General features: G+C 47.5%; 1 protein-coding gene across 1 annotated transcript in view; it reads right to left on the bottom strand.

Moving 5' to 3' along the window:
- Positions 1–14,220, bottom strand: part of EVC2 (EvC ciliary complex subunit 2) — a 55,444-nt gene that overhangs the window by 15,576 nt on the left and 25,648 nt on the right. The window contains exons 13-17 of the mRNA XM_049782608.1: positions 9,031–9,206; positions 6,385–6,544; positions 3,251–3,705; positions 2,233–2,437; positions 1,302–1,424 (exon numbers count right to left, since the gene is read on the bottom strand). Of these exons, the coding sequence (XP_049638565.1) occupies positions 1,302–1,424; positions 2,233–2,437; positions 3,251–3,705; positions 6,385–6,544; positions 9,031–9,206 (1,119 nt within the window). The remainder of the gene's footprint in view (positions 1–1,301; positions 1,425–2,232; positions 2,438–3,250; positions 3,706–6,384; positions 6,545–9,030; positions 9,207–14,220) is intronic.

Raw genomic sequence — 14,220 nt, 5'->3', positions numbered from 1 at the left:
GGGAGGGGTTTGGGTCACACCTGGCAGTGCTCCTGGCTCTATGCTCAGAAATCCTCCTGGCAGGCTTGGGGGACCATATGGGATGCCAGGATTCGAACACTGACCTGCATGAAAGGCAAATGCCTTACTTCCATGCTATCTCTCCAGCCCCAACAGACTTTTTTAAAAAAAAATTGCTGTAGACAGTGAAAAAGGCAAGATTGTGGGGTTCCTCAGCCCCTAGAGAAAAGGCTTTCATTCTTGCCTGAGAGAGCTCCTGGGAAAAGAAGCAGATTTGCACATTCCTCCTGACAGGAGTCATTAAATATTCAAGCAACCTAAAGTCATAAAATTGGTTTTGCAAAACCACATGTGTGCTAACGACTTTTATTCTGAATGAGAAACTCAAGTAACTTCCAACCCTTGTCCCTGACATGCTTGCAGCTCAGAGGACCTTCTCTGAGGGAGCTACCCCACCACCACCAGCAGAGTTAGGGGAATTTAGATATTGCTCCCTCCTTCCTACCCCGGTTTGAGCAGAAAGACAACAGAGGTGCAACAGAGCCATGAGATTCTCAGAGCCATCTTGACTCCAGGAACCCTCCTAGTGAAGATAGGAGAGGAGGGCGGTGGGTGTGGGGTGGAGGCGGGCTACATGCCTGTGTGTGTGAGTCCCTGAGTTGGACCCTTAGAGTCCCTGAAATGACTAGCTGAGGCATTGGTGCTCCCCAGCTGTTGGTTCTAAGCAGTACTGTCTTTGGACCCTGGCTTGGAACCCTTGGCCCATGAGCCACTTATCGATACAGTGGCCCCAGGGACCCAGCCATGATGCTTGGAGCTACACAGGCCCTTGGGGTTCTGCTGGTACTAGCCAGTTTTTTTCTCTCTGTATTAAGAAACCTTTGGATTGGTCTTCATATTGTCTTCTAATTAAATGCCTCTCGCTTGGTTCCTTTGGTTTTCTGGTTAAAAAGATGTTTTCCCATTGCCTCCTCACCTAGCTTTTTCCCCTCCCCTCAGGGGTGATCTTGGTTTTTCCCAATAAAGTGTTCTTTGGAGGCCTGGAGGGGAAGCTGCCATCTTGGCTCATGGTTCCATGTGGTGGAGCGACTGACTTGTGGGTGAACAGCTTGTGGTGTGAGCTTTGGCCTGCCTTTCCTTCCGAACCCTGTATAAATTATTTCCTGCGTCAGATTTGCTGTCGGACCTGCATCTCTTGCCCTACCTGGATTGGGGCCTGGGGATCCCTCTCCCTCTCTGGGGATTATGGAACACACAACAGATGATTTCACAGGGCCCCAGGACACAGGGTTCTTTCTGACCTTCTCCACCAGGTCCTCGGGGGGCTGTTCCTCAAAAAGCTGGATCTTGTCCTCGATGCACTTTTTCAGCAGGTCTATTCTGCTCTTACTCTTGGAGCGCGACTTCCTTGCTTTGGACGGGTGCTGAGGGGTGGGGAACCAGTCAGAAAGGTACCGTAGCCCCTAGCCCCCCTGCAGCCCACAGCCCCTTCCCGCAGCCTGCAGCCCCCCAGCTTCTCTGTGCAGGAAAGCTTCTAGAACTCACTACTGGGCCTGCAGTGCCATCTCATGAGGCAGAAAGTTGGAGCTGCTATTTGGGGGGGCTGATACTTATGTCCTGTGATGGACTCTGGTGGACAGAGTCCAGGCTTTGCAGTGGACAGGGAACCCACCCAGGCTCATCTCCGGCTCCAGGAATCCCAACCTGCCAGCCCCCTGGGATCTTTAGCACACACCTGGGGGCCCTACATAGCTTGAACAACAAGGAGGCAAAGACCAACAGGAAGAAAGATGTGGCTGGGGACTGGGGAGCAGAGGGCAGAGACTGGAAGTGAAGATGTGGCCTTCTTCTACCCAGGGGTATCAGTACCCCCAATCTACCACGACACCCCCTACTGCCCACCAACTCTGCCGCATGAGAGGGGGCCCGGGCATGAATGAGGAGGGATTAAGGCTCCTTTAGATAGAGGCCGAGGCCAGGGCAGGAGGGAGGAACCTCCAGCCAGGGGAGCCTGGCCCAGGACACTATGTGTGGCAGGGTACAGCAAGCATCCCAAACTGGCACCTGTGTTGGCACTGAAAACCTTAATTTGGACTTGCTAGCGATATGCCCCCAGGCTGAGCTGATGCCAATCCAAGAGGAGGGACCAGGTGACAAGATAGAGCAGAGCTGAGTTCAGGCTCTGGGCAAGACCCACAAGTGCTCTCCAGAGAGACCACCAGCGCCACCTACCTGTGGTTCGGGGGCCACTAGCATCTGGTCCAGTTTCAGGCACTGGGCTTCACGCCAGGCGGCCAGGAAGCTCTGCAGCAGGACACGGGCTCGGATCTTGGGCAGGGCCAAGCTGCGGTCCATCTGTGCCAAGTTGCCCTGTACCTCTCGCCTCACGCCCAGCAGCTCCTCCTCTGACAGGGAGAGGCATGAGGTGCAGAGCTGCCTGGGGGCAAGAACAGAGACATCAGGCATTGGGGGGAAGGAGGCAGGGGGCCCCTGCCTGGAGTGTCAGAACCAGTTTCTGACATTAGCCTTGGGCACCAGGTGGAGATAGGGACCCTCCAGTGCCCTGGGAGAGTGTAGAATAGGCCCTACCCTGAGCCTGGCTCCAGGACTCAGATCCGACCTGCTACGACTAAGACCCCAGCCCCAGGACAGGAGAACATGTGGGTGTTTGAGACCCACCAGTCCTGTGATGCTGGCAAGGACCTGAGCAAGGTCTGTGGGTCAGCTGAATTAGAGGGACCCTATGCCAAGCTCAGGTCCTGACCCTGTAAGTTGAAAATTGGGTCCCTGAGATAGAGGATTCCATTGCAGGCTCTGAGTACCAGCGGGCACATTCGCCCAGGGAAGCAGCAGTCATTGTGAGTGTGATTAAGAGCTATGGCCACAGTGATAGTACTTCAGGGAGGGCTTTTACCTTCCATGTGGCTTACCCAGCTTCATTCCCCAGCATCCCTGAGCACCACCAGGGGTTATTTCTGAGCGCAGAGCCAGGAGTGACCCCTTGAGCACTACTGGGTATGGCCCCATAGGAAAACACAAACAGAGGTAAAGGGTGTGGCTGGAGCCATAGGACAGCGGTGAGGGCATCTGCCTTGCACACACCTGACCCAGGTTCGATCCCCCTCATCCTCTATGTTTCCTGGAGCCTGGCTAGAAGTGATCCCTGAGCGCAGAGACAGGAGTACACCCCAGGTGTCATGGGGTGTGGCCCCAAAACAAAACGAAAGAAAGCTCAGGCTGTGCCACTCACATAAAGGTCAGCCGCCCCCAGTGCCTCAGCTCCGCCTGCTCCTGCACTGCGGCCTCCAGTGCATCGTCCCTCAGCCTCTGCCGCACACCCTGGACACCCTCCTGGCCCCGGTCTCTCTCCTCGGCCTCCAGCCGCTCAGTGCACACAGCCATCTCCCTGCTGTGCGCCTCCAGAATCTGCTGCAGAAAAAGCCAGGGTGCGTTGCGCTTGAGCAGCTCCTGAGTCATTCCCGAGCTCTGCAGGCGTCGCAGATCGTCCACGGCCCTGTCGGCCAGCGCCAGGGTCAGCGCCCGCAGCTCGTCCAGCGCCGCCTGATCCAGGCGCTCCTGCAGATCCTCCAATGCTGCACCCTGCTCCGCCAGCAAACTCCGCCACTGCTCCAGGTATTGGCCAGAGTCCTCTGCCATTCGCAAGGCCTCCCCGAGGGCCAGCTGCTCCTTGCGTTGCTCCTTGTGCTGGGAATGAGAGATGATGGGGATCCAGGAAATTAGACTGAATCTCAGGCACCGGTCTCTGGAGAATCCTGAGCATCCAGGTAGCCAAAGGAACAGGACTCGTTTTGGCCAGAGGCACAGCACGTTGGAAACCTTTTTCCTCAACGGGCACCACTGGAGATCATTCCCCTGGCTTGCCCGGTGCTTTGCTCAGTGAGATTTAAACCGTCTTTATTGAGGTTGCAGAGATGCCTGGTTGCAAGCCCTGCTCTTCTATGGACCGTGAGTGATTAATCACAGTGAGGCATCATCTTGCGCCAAGAGCTCATTTGTAAAACAGAGTAATTAATCGCTGGATCATAGAATCCAACCATGAGGTCCAATCGTGGGGTATAAGCATGGGAACCAATCATGGGATCCAATCATAGGATCTAATCATGGGGTCAAAACATGGAATCTCAACATAGAATCCAACTACGGGGTATAAGCCTGGGATTCCAATTGTAGGGAGCTACCCATGGGGTCTAATCATGGGATTCAGCACAGGTTAAAAATGGGATCTATTACAACTCAGAAAAATTATAAGGTCCTGGCAAGGGACTTCCTTACCAATGGATGACAGTTGGACTTGGATACAACCCTTGGATAACCCCCACTGTAATGACAGTCGAACACGCAGTTGGACACGCCCAATGGACAAGCTCCCTTGTCATGCCTGGTAGAAAAGGAAAAACTTGGGCCTTCACAGGGGGCCCAGGATAGTAACCAGAGCAGTGCCTACCAGCTCATAGGGAACCAAAGATAAAGCATCATCGAGATGCTGCCTGCTTTGTATCTATCCCTTTTTCTTTCTTTCTTGTACCAGGACTTTCCTGGTCACCTCTGGCTGATGAATTTCCATCTCTGTCTCTCTGTCTCTCTGTCTCTCTCTCTTTCCCTCTCTCTCTCTCCCCCCCTCCCTGGTGGCAGGCCTCAGATTCCAGGAAGAATAAAAAAGATACTTGATTTTTCTTCTTCTTTCTCAGTCCCAGGCAGGTTATCAACACACTTTGGCATTCCTGGGTGGGCCTGAGGCCCACCCAGCAGCTGGGCTCCATCGGCCCCTGCAACCTTGCAGCACTGGGCCCTGGGAGCCTTGGGCCTTTGTACTTCCTACCTATACTGCTCTGGGGATAAGGCTCTGGGCAGTGTTTGCAGCAACCAACCTGCGCTATTATTGTGCTCCTAGCAACTCTATCAGGAGAGAAAAATCCCCAAGATGCATGAAAGACAAGTTTACTGAGGAGATCAGGAAGGTCCTCTAAAAAGATTTGAATGTGAACTCAGGGTGCCAAGTCTGCTGAGTCTGGACCTGAAGCAGGAATATTACTGGGGAAGTGCACTAGGGAGGAGGCCAATGGACATGGACATACCCATTCAGTGTTGTTTGGCCAACAGACCCACAGGAAAAGTCTCAGTTCTATTTGAAAATAACTCTATCTTTGTGATTTTCTTAATTAGTTTTGGGTTCACAATACTATTAATTATGGTTTCTCTTGGGCATAAATCCAACACCACACCCATCATCTATGTACCATCTCCTTCCCTCAAGGACCCCAATTCCCTTCCCTCTCATCCCTACCTCAACTGTGTAGGTCAATCCCCCATGTTGCCTTTGTATCTTTCTTGCTACCTCGCTGTGTATCCTTAAGTTCCAGGTAGAGGAGATAATTCTGTATCTCTCCCTGTCTATACCTTCATTTGACAAACACCCGAGTACCTCTGAGGTGCTCCTGACAATAGTTAGACACATGGCCTGGACCTTTGTTTTTGTGGAACTACATCCTATCTCAGGTCACTCTCAAATAAAACAGCTGGAAGATATCACTTTGGTGGAGGTGAACGCTTTCTGATGAGATGCAAGGAGCATCATAAACCATACCCTTGAATCAGATCAGAGCACCAGAGGAAAGCGGTTCAGGCCCGTGATTAGATCCTTCAGCCAATAAAAATGCATGAGGTGATGTTCAAAAGAGTTGGGGTAGAAATTGTGGCTTTATGTTGTGCCAAGTTTGATTGTATAATGCAGAGGCCTTACTGGAAAAATTAAGAAGTTACTCTGTACCCCTTCTCTTGCTCTTGAATTGTACCAACACCTCTCAACATCCATATACCCTCTTCATTTGTCCTTGGCTCCATGCTCAAAACTTTTTGGGTACCTGTCACATCTCCCTGACCAAATGAGTCTCCTATGACTTTGTTTTATTCTACAGCTCATGAATCCTAAATCACATCTCCTCTTCCTGAATACCTTTCACTGTTCTTTACTCAAAATCACTGACCAGGGTTTGGAGAGATAGTACCATATGTAGGGTGTTTGCCTGGCTCATAGCCAATCCAGATTTGATATCCAGTACCCCATATGGTCCCCTGAGCCCTGTAAGGAGTGATCCCTGACCACAGAACCAGAAGTATCCAAAAACAAAAACATAAAATCACTGACCTCCTGACTTCCTCTAACCTTCAACTTTGCTGAACCATAAGAGATGACCTAAATTGTATTTCAGAAATCCAGTCCCAGCAGACCAATGGTCAACAACCCATCAGAATACATCTGGATGCCCTCCAAAGTCATGGAACTATGCCTACCATGGCACCTGGCCTTTGGAGATGTTCAAAAATGATCTTGGAAAGAGCAAAATGCAGTAAATCAGTACCTACCTTCTGCAGCATCTCTCGTCTTCTCTTCACTATCAACTTCTGGTGAAGCCTTTTCTTTTCCTGTTTCAGGTCATTTTCCAACTTCTGCTTCACAGAGAAGACTTCTGTCTGGGCCCGTTCCAGCAGCACCTCCATCTGGTCTTCATCCAGGTACCCAGCTCTAAGTGGAAAAGAGGAGGCTACGTCTGTATCACCTCCCACAATGAGCTGGGTTTTGAACCAGAAAAGGGAATAGCAGTGCAAGCATGCATGAGGCAGAGGGGAAGGAAAGCACAGCAATGAAGAGAAGCCCGAGCTGGGCAGAGAGAAGGCAGGTGTCTCTGAAAAAAGCAACAGCGAAGGGGTTACTTGGCACAGAGAAAATTCCCAGGAGGACACATGGGTGAAAATTTGCTTTAGGGGCTAGAGAAATAGTGTTGCAGGGAAAGCACTAGCCTTAAATGTGGCAAACTTGGTTTCAATCCCCAGCAACCCATACTGGTCCCATGAACATCTCCAGAAGTTATTCTTGAGCACAGAGCCAGGAGTAACCCTTGAGCATTGTTGGGTGTGGCCCCCAAACAAAACAAAACAATAAAAGAGATGAGGAATTGTAGTTGATGGGAAAAGTCCAAAATCCAAGATCATTCCAAGAGAGTGGGGTGACCTCCTGGTCATGGTGGGTGTCCAGATCAAAGAACTGGCACCTGTTTCAGGGTAAGATCAACTCTGTATGTGTGAATGATGAAAAGCTAACTTGAACAAATGCTCATCTCATCGCCAAGGTGGTGGGCATTACTCAGCATGTTTTGGTACCAATAGAATAAACTTCCTGTGGAGGAGGAATGCACCTCCTTTTCCTGTCCTGCTGCTGAGCCAGGACCCTTGCTTCATCTCCAGCCTTTGGAGGCAGCTGCCATCCTGCCATCATTGTTTCCATTGGGTCCCCAATGAATTAACTCTGAATTAGATTCCACCACTGGCTTTCCCATGTGAGTTGATTCTTCAACTTTCTCACAGGTTCTCCACATTTGTAGAACCCCTAAGTGACAGCCAACACCCTCTCTTCCCAATGCACTGGCCCCTCTCTCTGCTCTAAATTGTGTATCCTGTTTAGCACTGGATGGATTTCCCAGCGGAAGCTTCTGGAAGGAATGCATTCATGAGTGAATGGATGGTGAGTACATATTTCAGGAAAAATATGCACATCTGTGTCATCTGTCTCAAACAGGCCTTGGAGATAAGAGGTAAAAAGCCTGGCCCCACTGCTGCGAGCACTGCCAGGTGAGACTGTCTCTTCTAGGGTGGTGTGTCTCTTCAGCAGTGGTGTGTGAGCTGCAGTGACACTTTCATTAGCATCCCAGGGAGTGTATGCTTGCCTAGTTTGCACCTTGCAAAATCCTCATTAAACAAAGTGTGAGAGTTGATCAAGTTGAAGAATAGTATTTTTTTTTTGATTTTTGGTTTTTGGGCCACATCCAGTGATTACTCCTGGCTATGCACTCAGAAATCGCTTCTGGCAGGGTCAGAGATAGCATGGAGGTAAGGTGTTTGCCTTGCATGCAGAAGGTCGATGGTTCGAATCCCAGCATCTCATATGGTCCCCCGAGCCTGCCAGAGCAATTTCTGAGTGTAGAGCCAAGAGTAACCCCTGAGTACTGCTGGATGTGACCCAAAAACCCAAAAACCAAAAAAAAAAAAAAAAAGAAAGAAATTGCTCCTGGCTTGGGGGACCATATGGGACAGATCAAACAGCTGTCAGTCCTGGATCAGCCACATGAAACACAAATGTCCTACCACTGCGCTATCACTCCAGCATCACGTTTAAGAATAATTCTAAAAAAAAAAAAAAAATTCAACCTCTGAAAGCGAACTTTCTAGTCACACCTTTATACTTCCTCCAAGTAGCCAACAGCTACCAAGAACACACCTCAATGTTTGATGAAGCACCTAGGAGGCCAGTGGATAGAAGCAAGGTCCCCAGCTCCCCACAGCCAAGGCCAGCATCCATCTTTGTCCTTGGTTCTGAAGAAGGATGTGTAAGGAGTCAGGAGCCAAGTACTGCAAACCTATGTGAGAACCTCTACCTAGGAGGCGCCCATAAAAACCTGCAGATTTTCTTTGAAACAGCTCCAGATTAGGGTAGGGAAACTTGTACAGATACATCAAGACCAGTCAGAGACAGGGGTCAGAGAGAGAGCACAGCGGTAAGGCGTTTGCCTTGCACCCAGTCGATCCAGGACGGATAGTGGTTCAAATCTTTGCATCCCATATGGTCCCCTGAGCCTGCCAGGAGCAATTCTAAGCACAGAGCCAGGAGTATACCCTGATTGTTTTGAGAGTGTGGCCCCAAAACAAAACAAAAAAGATATAAGGAAGGGGACATGAGAGAGATAGCACAGGGGGTAGAGCTGTGCATGCCTTGTACATGGCTGGCCCAGGTTTAATCCCTCCCTGGCACCCCATAGGTTCCCCCTAGCTCTCTAAGTGTGATATCTCAGCACAGAGCTGGATGTGTGGCAAACACCACAGGAGTAAACCCTGAGCACTGTTGAGTAAGGCCCAAATCAAACAAACAAACTAACAAAACAAACAATTAGGAGCAGAGCCAGAGATGGTCTCTGAGCACAGTGGAGGGCCAGGCACTTGGCTGGTCTTAGAGCTCACCTCTCATGCTTCTGGATAAGGAGGGTCAGCTGGGTAGCAGCTGCATTCAGCAGGCCTTGCACGCGGCTCTCCATGGCCTGCATGTTCTGGACCAGGTACTCTCTGTGGGCGAACCTCTTACTTAGATGACATCTCTTACTAGCCTGCAAAAAGTCCATCAATTCTTCTACGTTCTCCTGTTTAAAAGGAATGTTGAGGCAGAGGAAAGGATTATGAGTGTGTGGTTCCCATACATCACAGAATGCTATCCCACTGCAAGGAATGATGAAATCATACAATTTTCTGTGTCCTGGTTGGCACTGGAAGGTATCATGTTGGGTAAAATATAAGGAATGGCCAGCACAAGATGGCACTTATCTGTTGTCTACAGAACAAGTGGATGTGGAAATCGTAATGAAGTAAATGAAGAATGCTTAGATGAATGAACCTTAGCCTCAGATCTAAGTGAGGAGAAGGACAAGGAAGGAAAGAAATCAAGGTGGGAAGGAAGAAGATGAGAAAGGGAAGTAATGAGGGAACAGGGGTCTGGGCTTTGGTTACGTTGGGGATACAGGAGAGTGGTCTAGTGTCTGTCCAAAGGACAGATAACAACTGGAAACACGAGATCTAAGTTACAACCACTGAACTTTGTAATGTGCTCATTAAGGTGGCAGACAAGGGGTAGGAGTGGATAGTGGAGGGTAGGGTTTATGATGGAGTCTAAGAACACTGGTGATGGGATTGATGTTAAACTATAAAATGCCTAAAACTCTCAGTGTTGTGTATGTAAATATTTTGGGGGATTACTATGTTGCTCACCCTAATCTGTGCCCTACCCTAGGGTGTGACCTGGCATTCTGCCCCACCCTAGGGTAGGACCTGATTCTGCTTCCACCATTGGTTGGTATCTGATCCCACCATTGGGTGGGACCTGACTCTGGAGTATAAGAGCAAGGGTCTGTGGAAGGCGAAGGGCTTTTTGCTGGCTGGAACTGAATCTGAGTCTTTGGACTTCAGTTTTGTCCATCCGAATAAAGCAAATATTTCCACGAGCCTGATTGTCTGCGAGCTGTTTACCCGCCGTTTCACCTCAGAACCGTGGGCTAGACAGGGTGGCAGACGCGTGCTCCGAGCTGGAAGAAAAGGGCCTCATTCTCCATCCTCCATCAGTCAACCCCTTCAGGGGCTGACCTGCTACATAATGGCGCCCGAACAGGGACCTGAACCCTGGACCCTCAGAACTGTAAGTGAAATACTTCATTGGAAATTTCCTATGCTGACCATCAAATGGTTTCTGTGGTTAGTCATGTGGATTTTACCACCCTTAGTCTTACGCATTGGTGCTCTAGTATACAAGTGGATCATTCCATTTTGTTTAAAACTAATTGGTTTTGATCTAAGGACAATCACTGCAGTTGGATGGTTGTGGTCTATATTTCAAATGAAAAGTGTAGTGTCTCTAGCCATCATAGTTTGTGGAATTTCTGTGTTGACTAACGTTATTATTATGAGCATAGTTATTTGCTGTTATTTCTATTTAGGAAATAGAAAGTGTAGAAATGGTGAGGCTAAAACCAGTATAGATAATAAGGAAATTTATCTGACGAAAACTCAGACCAAGGTGCAGGCTGACGAATCCAGCCCCACCATCAACAATATAGAAATTTTTGCTGGAAGAAAAACAACTCAGAATGTTAAGCCTGATTCTAGTGAATTGCTTGACAGTAGTGACTCAGATAATGATCTACCTCCAGTGCTAACTCCACGAAGTATGCCTCCTTCTAGTCACAAAATTGAATCGCAGAGCAGAGCAGATTCAAACGATGAACCACATGCTCGGTCTCAGAGCTCTATTCAGAGTAATTTTGCTAATCAGGCCTTATCCCCTATAGACGGGGTAAATGTTTCTAACTATGTACCCTATCAGATGGAAGAATTAGATCGGTTTAAAAGATCATGTAAAGAAAATGGGCCAAAATCGCCATACAGTGTGGAGTTATTAAGACTTTGGAGTCATAACTCATCTTGGACTTTGTATGATTTTAAAAGAATCGCTGAAATATGCCTGTCGTCTAAACAGCGAACTGAATGGGAAATGTACTATTCAGAAGGCGTAAAAGCTAAATTATATAGTCCGGATGGTATGAAAAAGCAAGTGGCAGGTGTTACTCTATCGTATGAATTATTGATGGCAGAAAATCAATTTGCAAATATTCAGACACAAGCAGCTTTACCTAAGGAAATCTTAAATTTAATCAGGGAGATTGCATTGTCAGCATGGGAAAAAATTGATTCTAACAGCATTGGTAGAGGAAACTTTTTAAAAATTACCCAAGGGGGGCCGGGCGGTGGCGCTGGAGGTAAGGTGCCTGCCTTGCCTGCGCTAGCCTAGGACGGACCGCGGTTCGATCCCCGGCATCCCATATGGTCCCCCAAGAAGCCAGGAGCAACTTCTGAGCGCATAGCCAGGAGTAACCCCTGAGCGTCACAGGGTGTGGCCCAAAAACCAAAAAAAAAAAAAAAAAAAAAAAATTACCCAAGGGCCTTATGAGTCATTTGCAGAGTTTGTAGGTAAGATTAAAGATGCTCTGAAGTTACAGGTGGAAGATGAGGAGATTAGAAACTTCCTAGTAAAATCTTTGGCCTATCATAATGCAAATTCAGCCTGTAGATTAGTATTGAATACATTAAATGAAAAGTCAGATCTGAATGATTACCTTTATGCCTGCCGGAATGTCTATGTGGAACCCCAACCCCCACCCCACTTAGACTCAGTACAAACCTTCCCAGTTACCAAGGGAACAATGCCTTACTCCCCTCGGGGACAGAACACTTTCCGGAAACCAGGTCTTTGCCCAAAATGCAAAAGGGGTCGGAACTGGGCGAAAGATTGCAGATCCAGAAACCTCATTAATAATAACCTAAGTAGAGGTTTCAACACAGTCCCCAGGAGGCAAATCGCCTGCTACCATTGTGGAAAACAGGGACATATCAAAAGAAATTGTCGTCTCCTTATAAATTCAGCTCCCCAAGAACACACATACAAGATGCAGGGAAACGCCCACAGGGCCTCCCCCCAGGTCCTTCCAAATCAGGGGCAAAGTTCACAGACAATAATCCTTCCAAGCCCAGCCCAAGAAAATTCATCACGATAAGGGAATTAATCCACTCTACTTCAGGGAGTGCCGGATTAGACATATTATGCCCAGAGGACATTACAATTTACCCAGGAGCATGCCCTTACATGTTAGAAACTGGCATTGTAGGCCCACCACCCCCAGATACCATGGGTTTGATTCTTGGCAGAAGTTCCCTCAACATAAAGGGTATATCAGTAATCACTGGTGTCATTGACTCAGATTCTATGGGAGAAATCATTGTAGTTATTACTGTACCAGTTACATGGACCTTTAAAAAAGGAGAAGCGATTGCCCAGATAGTAATAGTGCCTTATGTCAAATTTGGGACTTCAGATAAGACTAGAATTGGAGGTTTTGGAAGCACAGATCCGGATGCTGCTCAAAACCCAATCGTGGCTCTGGTTACTAAATGTAAAGATGAACACCCAATGATCAAACTTCACTTGGAAGGCAAACCCTTTGATGGAATGATAGATACGGGTGCTCAGGTTACTGTAATTTCTGATAAAGAATGGCCAGAAAATTGGCCTCTTCAGGAAATCCCGTATTCCCTAGAAGGAATAGGAGGCCTGAGTTCCTGTCTGTTGAGTACGAGGACTATACTATTTTACGGCCCAGAAAATCAAAAAGCAATAATCAGACCTCACGTGGGCCCATTTTCACCATCCCTGTGGGGCCGTGACCTACACAAACAGTGGAAAGCAGAATTCCACATCCCATTAGCTCCAGAAGAGCCCGAACCTTCTTTTGATTTAAAAACCCAAAATTTTTAGTGGGGGCCACTGCCGTAAAAACACCAGCACCAATAAAAATAAAATGGAAATCTGATGAACCAATTTGGACAGGTCAGTGGCCCCTTAAAACTGATAAATTAAAGGTGCTGACAGAATTAGTGGAGGAACAGCTAAGTTTAGGACATATTGAACCATCTTTTTCTCAATGGAATTCACCTATATTCACTATAAAAAAGAAATCCGGTAAATGGAGACTTTTGATGGATCTTAGAGCTATAAATTTATCCATGATACCTATGGGCAAATTGCAGACTGGTTTACCATCACCTGTAGTTATTCCAAAGGAATGGCCACTAATTATAATTGATCTGAAAGACTGCTTCTACCATATTCCTATCCACCCAGATGATAAAAAACGTTTTGCATTCTCAGTTCCTTCTCTCAATAATACCCATCCCTGCAGACGTTTCCAATGGACTGTTCTCCCCAAGGCATGCTGAATTCCCCAACCATGTGTCAGTTTTTTGTAGATAAGGTTTTGAGCCCTGCTCGTGAAAAATTTCCTCAAGCCATGATATTTCATTATACAGATGATATCTTGCTCACAATGAACAACGAAACAGATTTACAGGAATTATACTCTTATGTTACTGACTGTTTACAAACATCAGGACTGAAAATAGCTTTAGAAAAAATACAGATAATGCCACCGTATCAATATTTGGGTTTTATTTTGGACCGGACGTCTATACGTCCACAAAAATTTTCTATCAAAAAAGAAAACCTCAGAACGCTTAATGATTTTCAGAGACTTTTAGGTGACGTAAATTGGCTCCGCCCTGCACTAGGAATCCCAAATGCAGAGTTATCTAATCTGTTTAAAACGTTGGAGGGTGACCCTGCTTTAGATAGCCCGAGAAATTTAACAACAGCTGCCAAAAATGAATTGGACATCTTCTTGAGCAGATTACAAAAATCGTTTCTCTCAAGATTCATCCCAGGAGAAAAGGTATTTCTGTTAATCTTCCCTACTATAGAAACCCCCACAGGGGCCTTGATGCAACAGTCAGGACCTTTGGAATGGGTGTATTTACATAACAAACAACCTCGCTCAGTAGTCCCCTACTTGCAACTGATTTCAGAGATTATTATCAAGGCAAGACTCAGATCTATATCTTTACTAGGTTTTGACCCAGATATAATAGTTTTGCCAGTACCAAAAAAGGAAATTGAGTCAATATTGCCAATTAATGAATCTCTACAAAGGGCCCTCTCAGATTTCACAGGAGAAATATCCTCCCATTATCCAGCAGGAAAAATTTGGGACTTTTTAAAGA

Source organism: Suncus etruscus, chromosome 10, assembly GCF_024139225.1.
Source record: "Suncus etruscus isolate mSunEtr1 chromosome 10, mSunEtr1.pri.cur, whole genome shotgun sequence".
NCBI classification, from domain to species: Eukaryota; Metazoa; Chordata; class Mammalia; order Eulipotyphla; family Soricidae; genus Suncus; species Suncus etruscus.
Note: the sequence above shows the minus strand (reverse complement) of the source record. Positions and strands in the feature narration are given on the sequence as shown.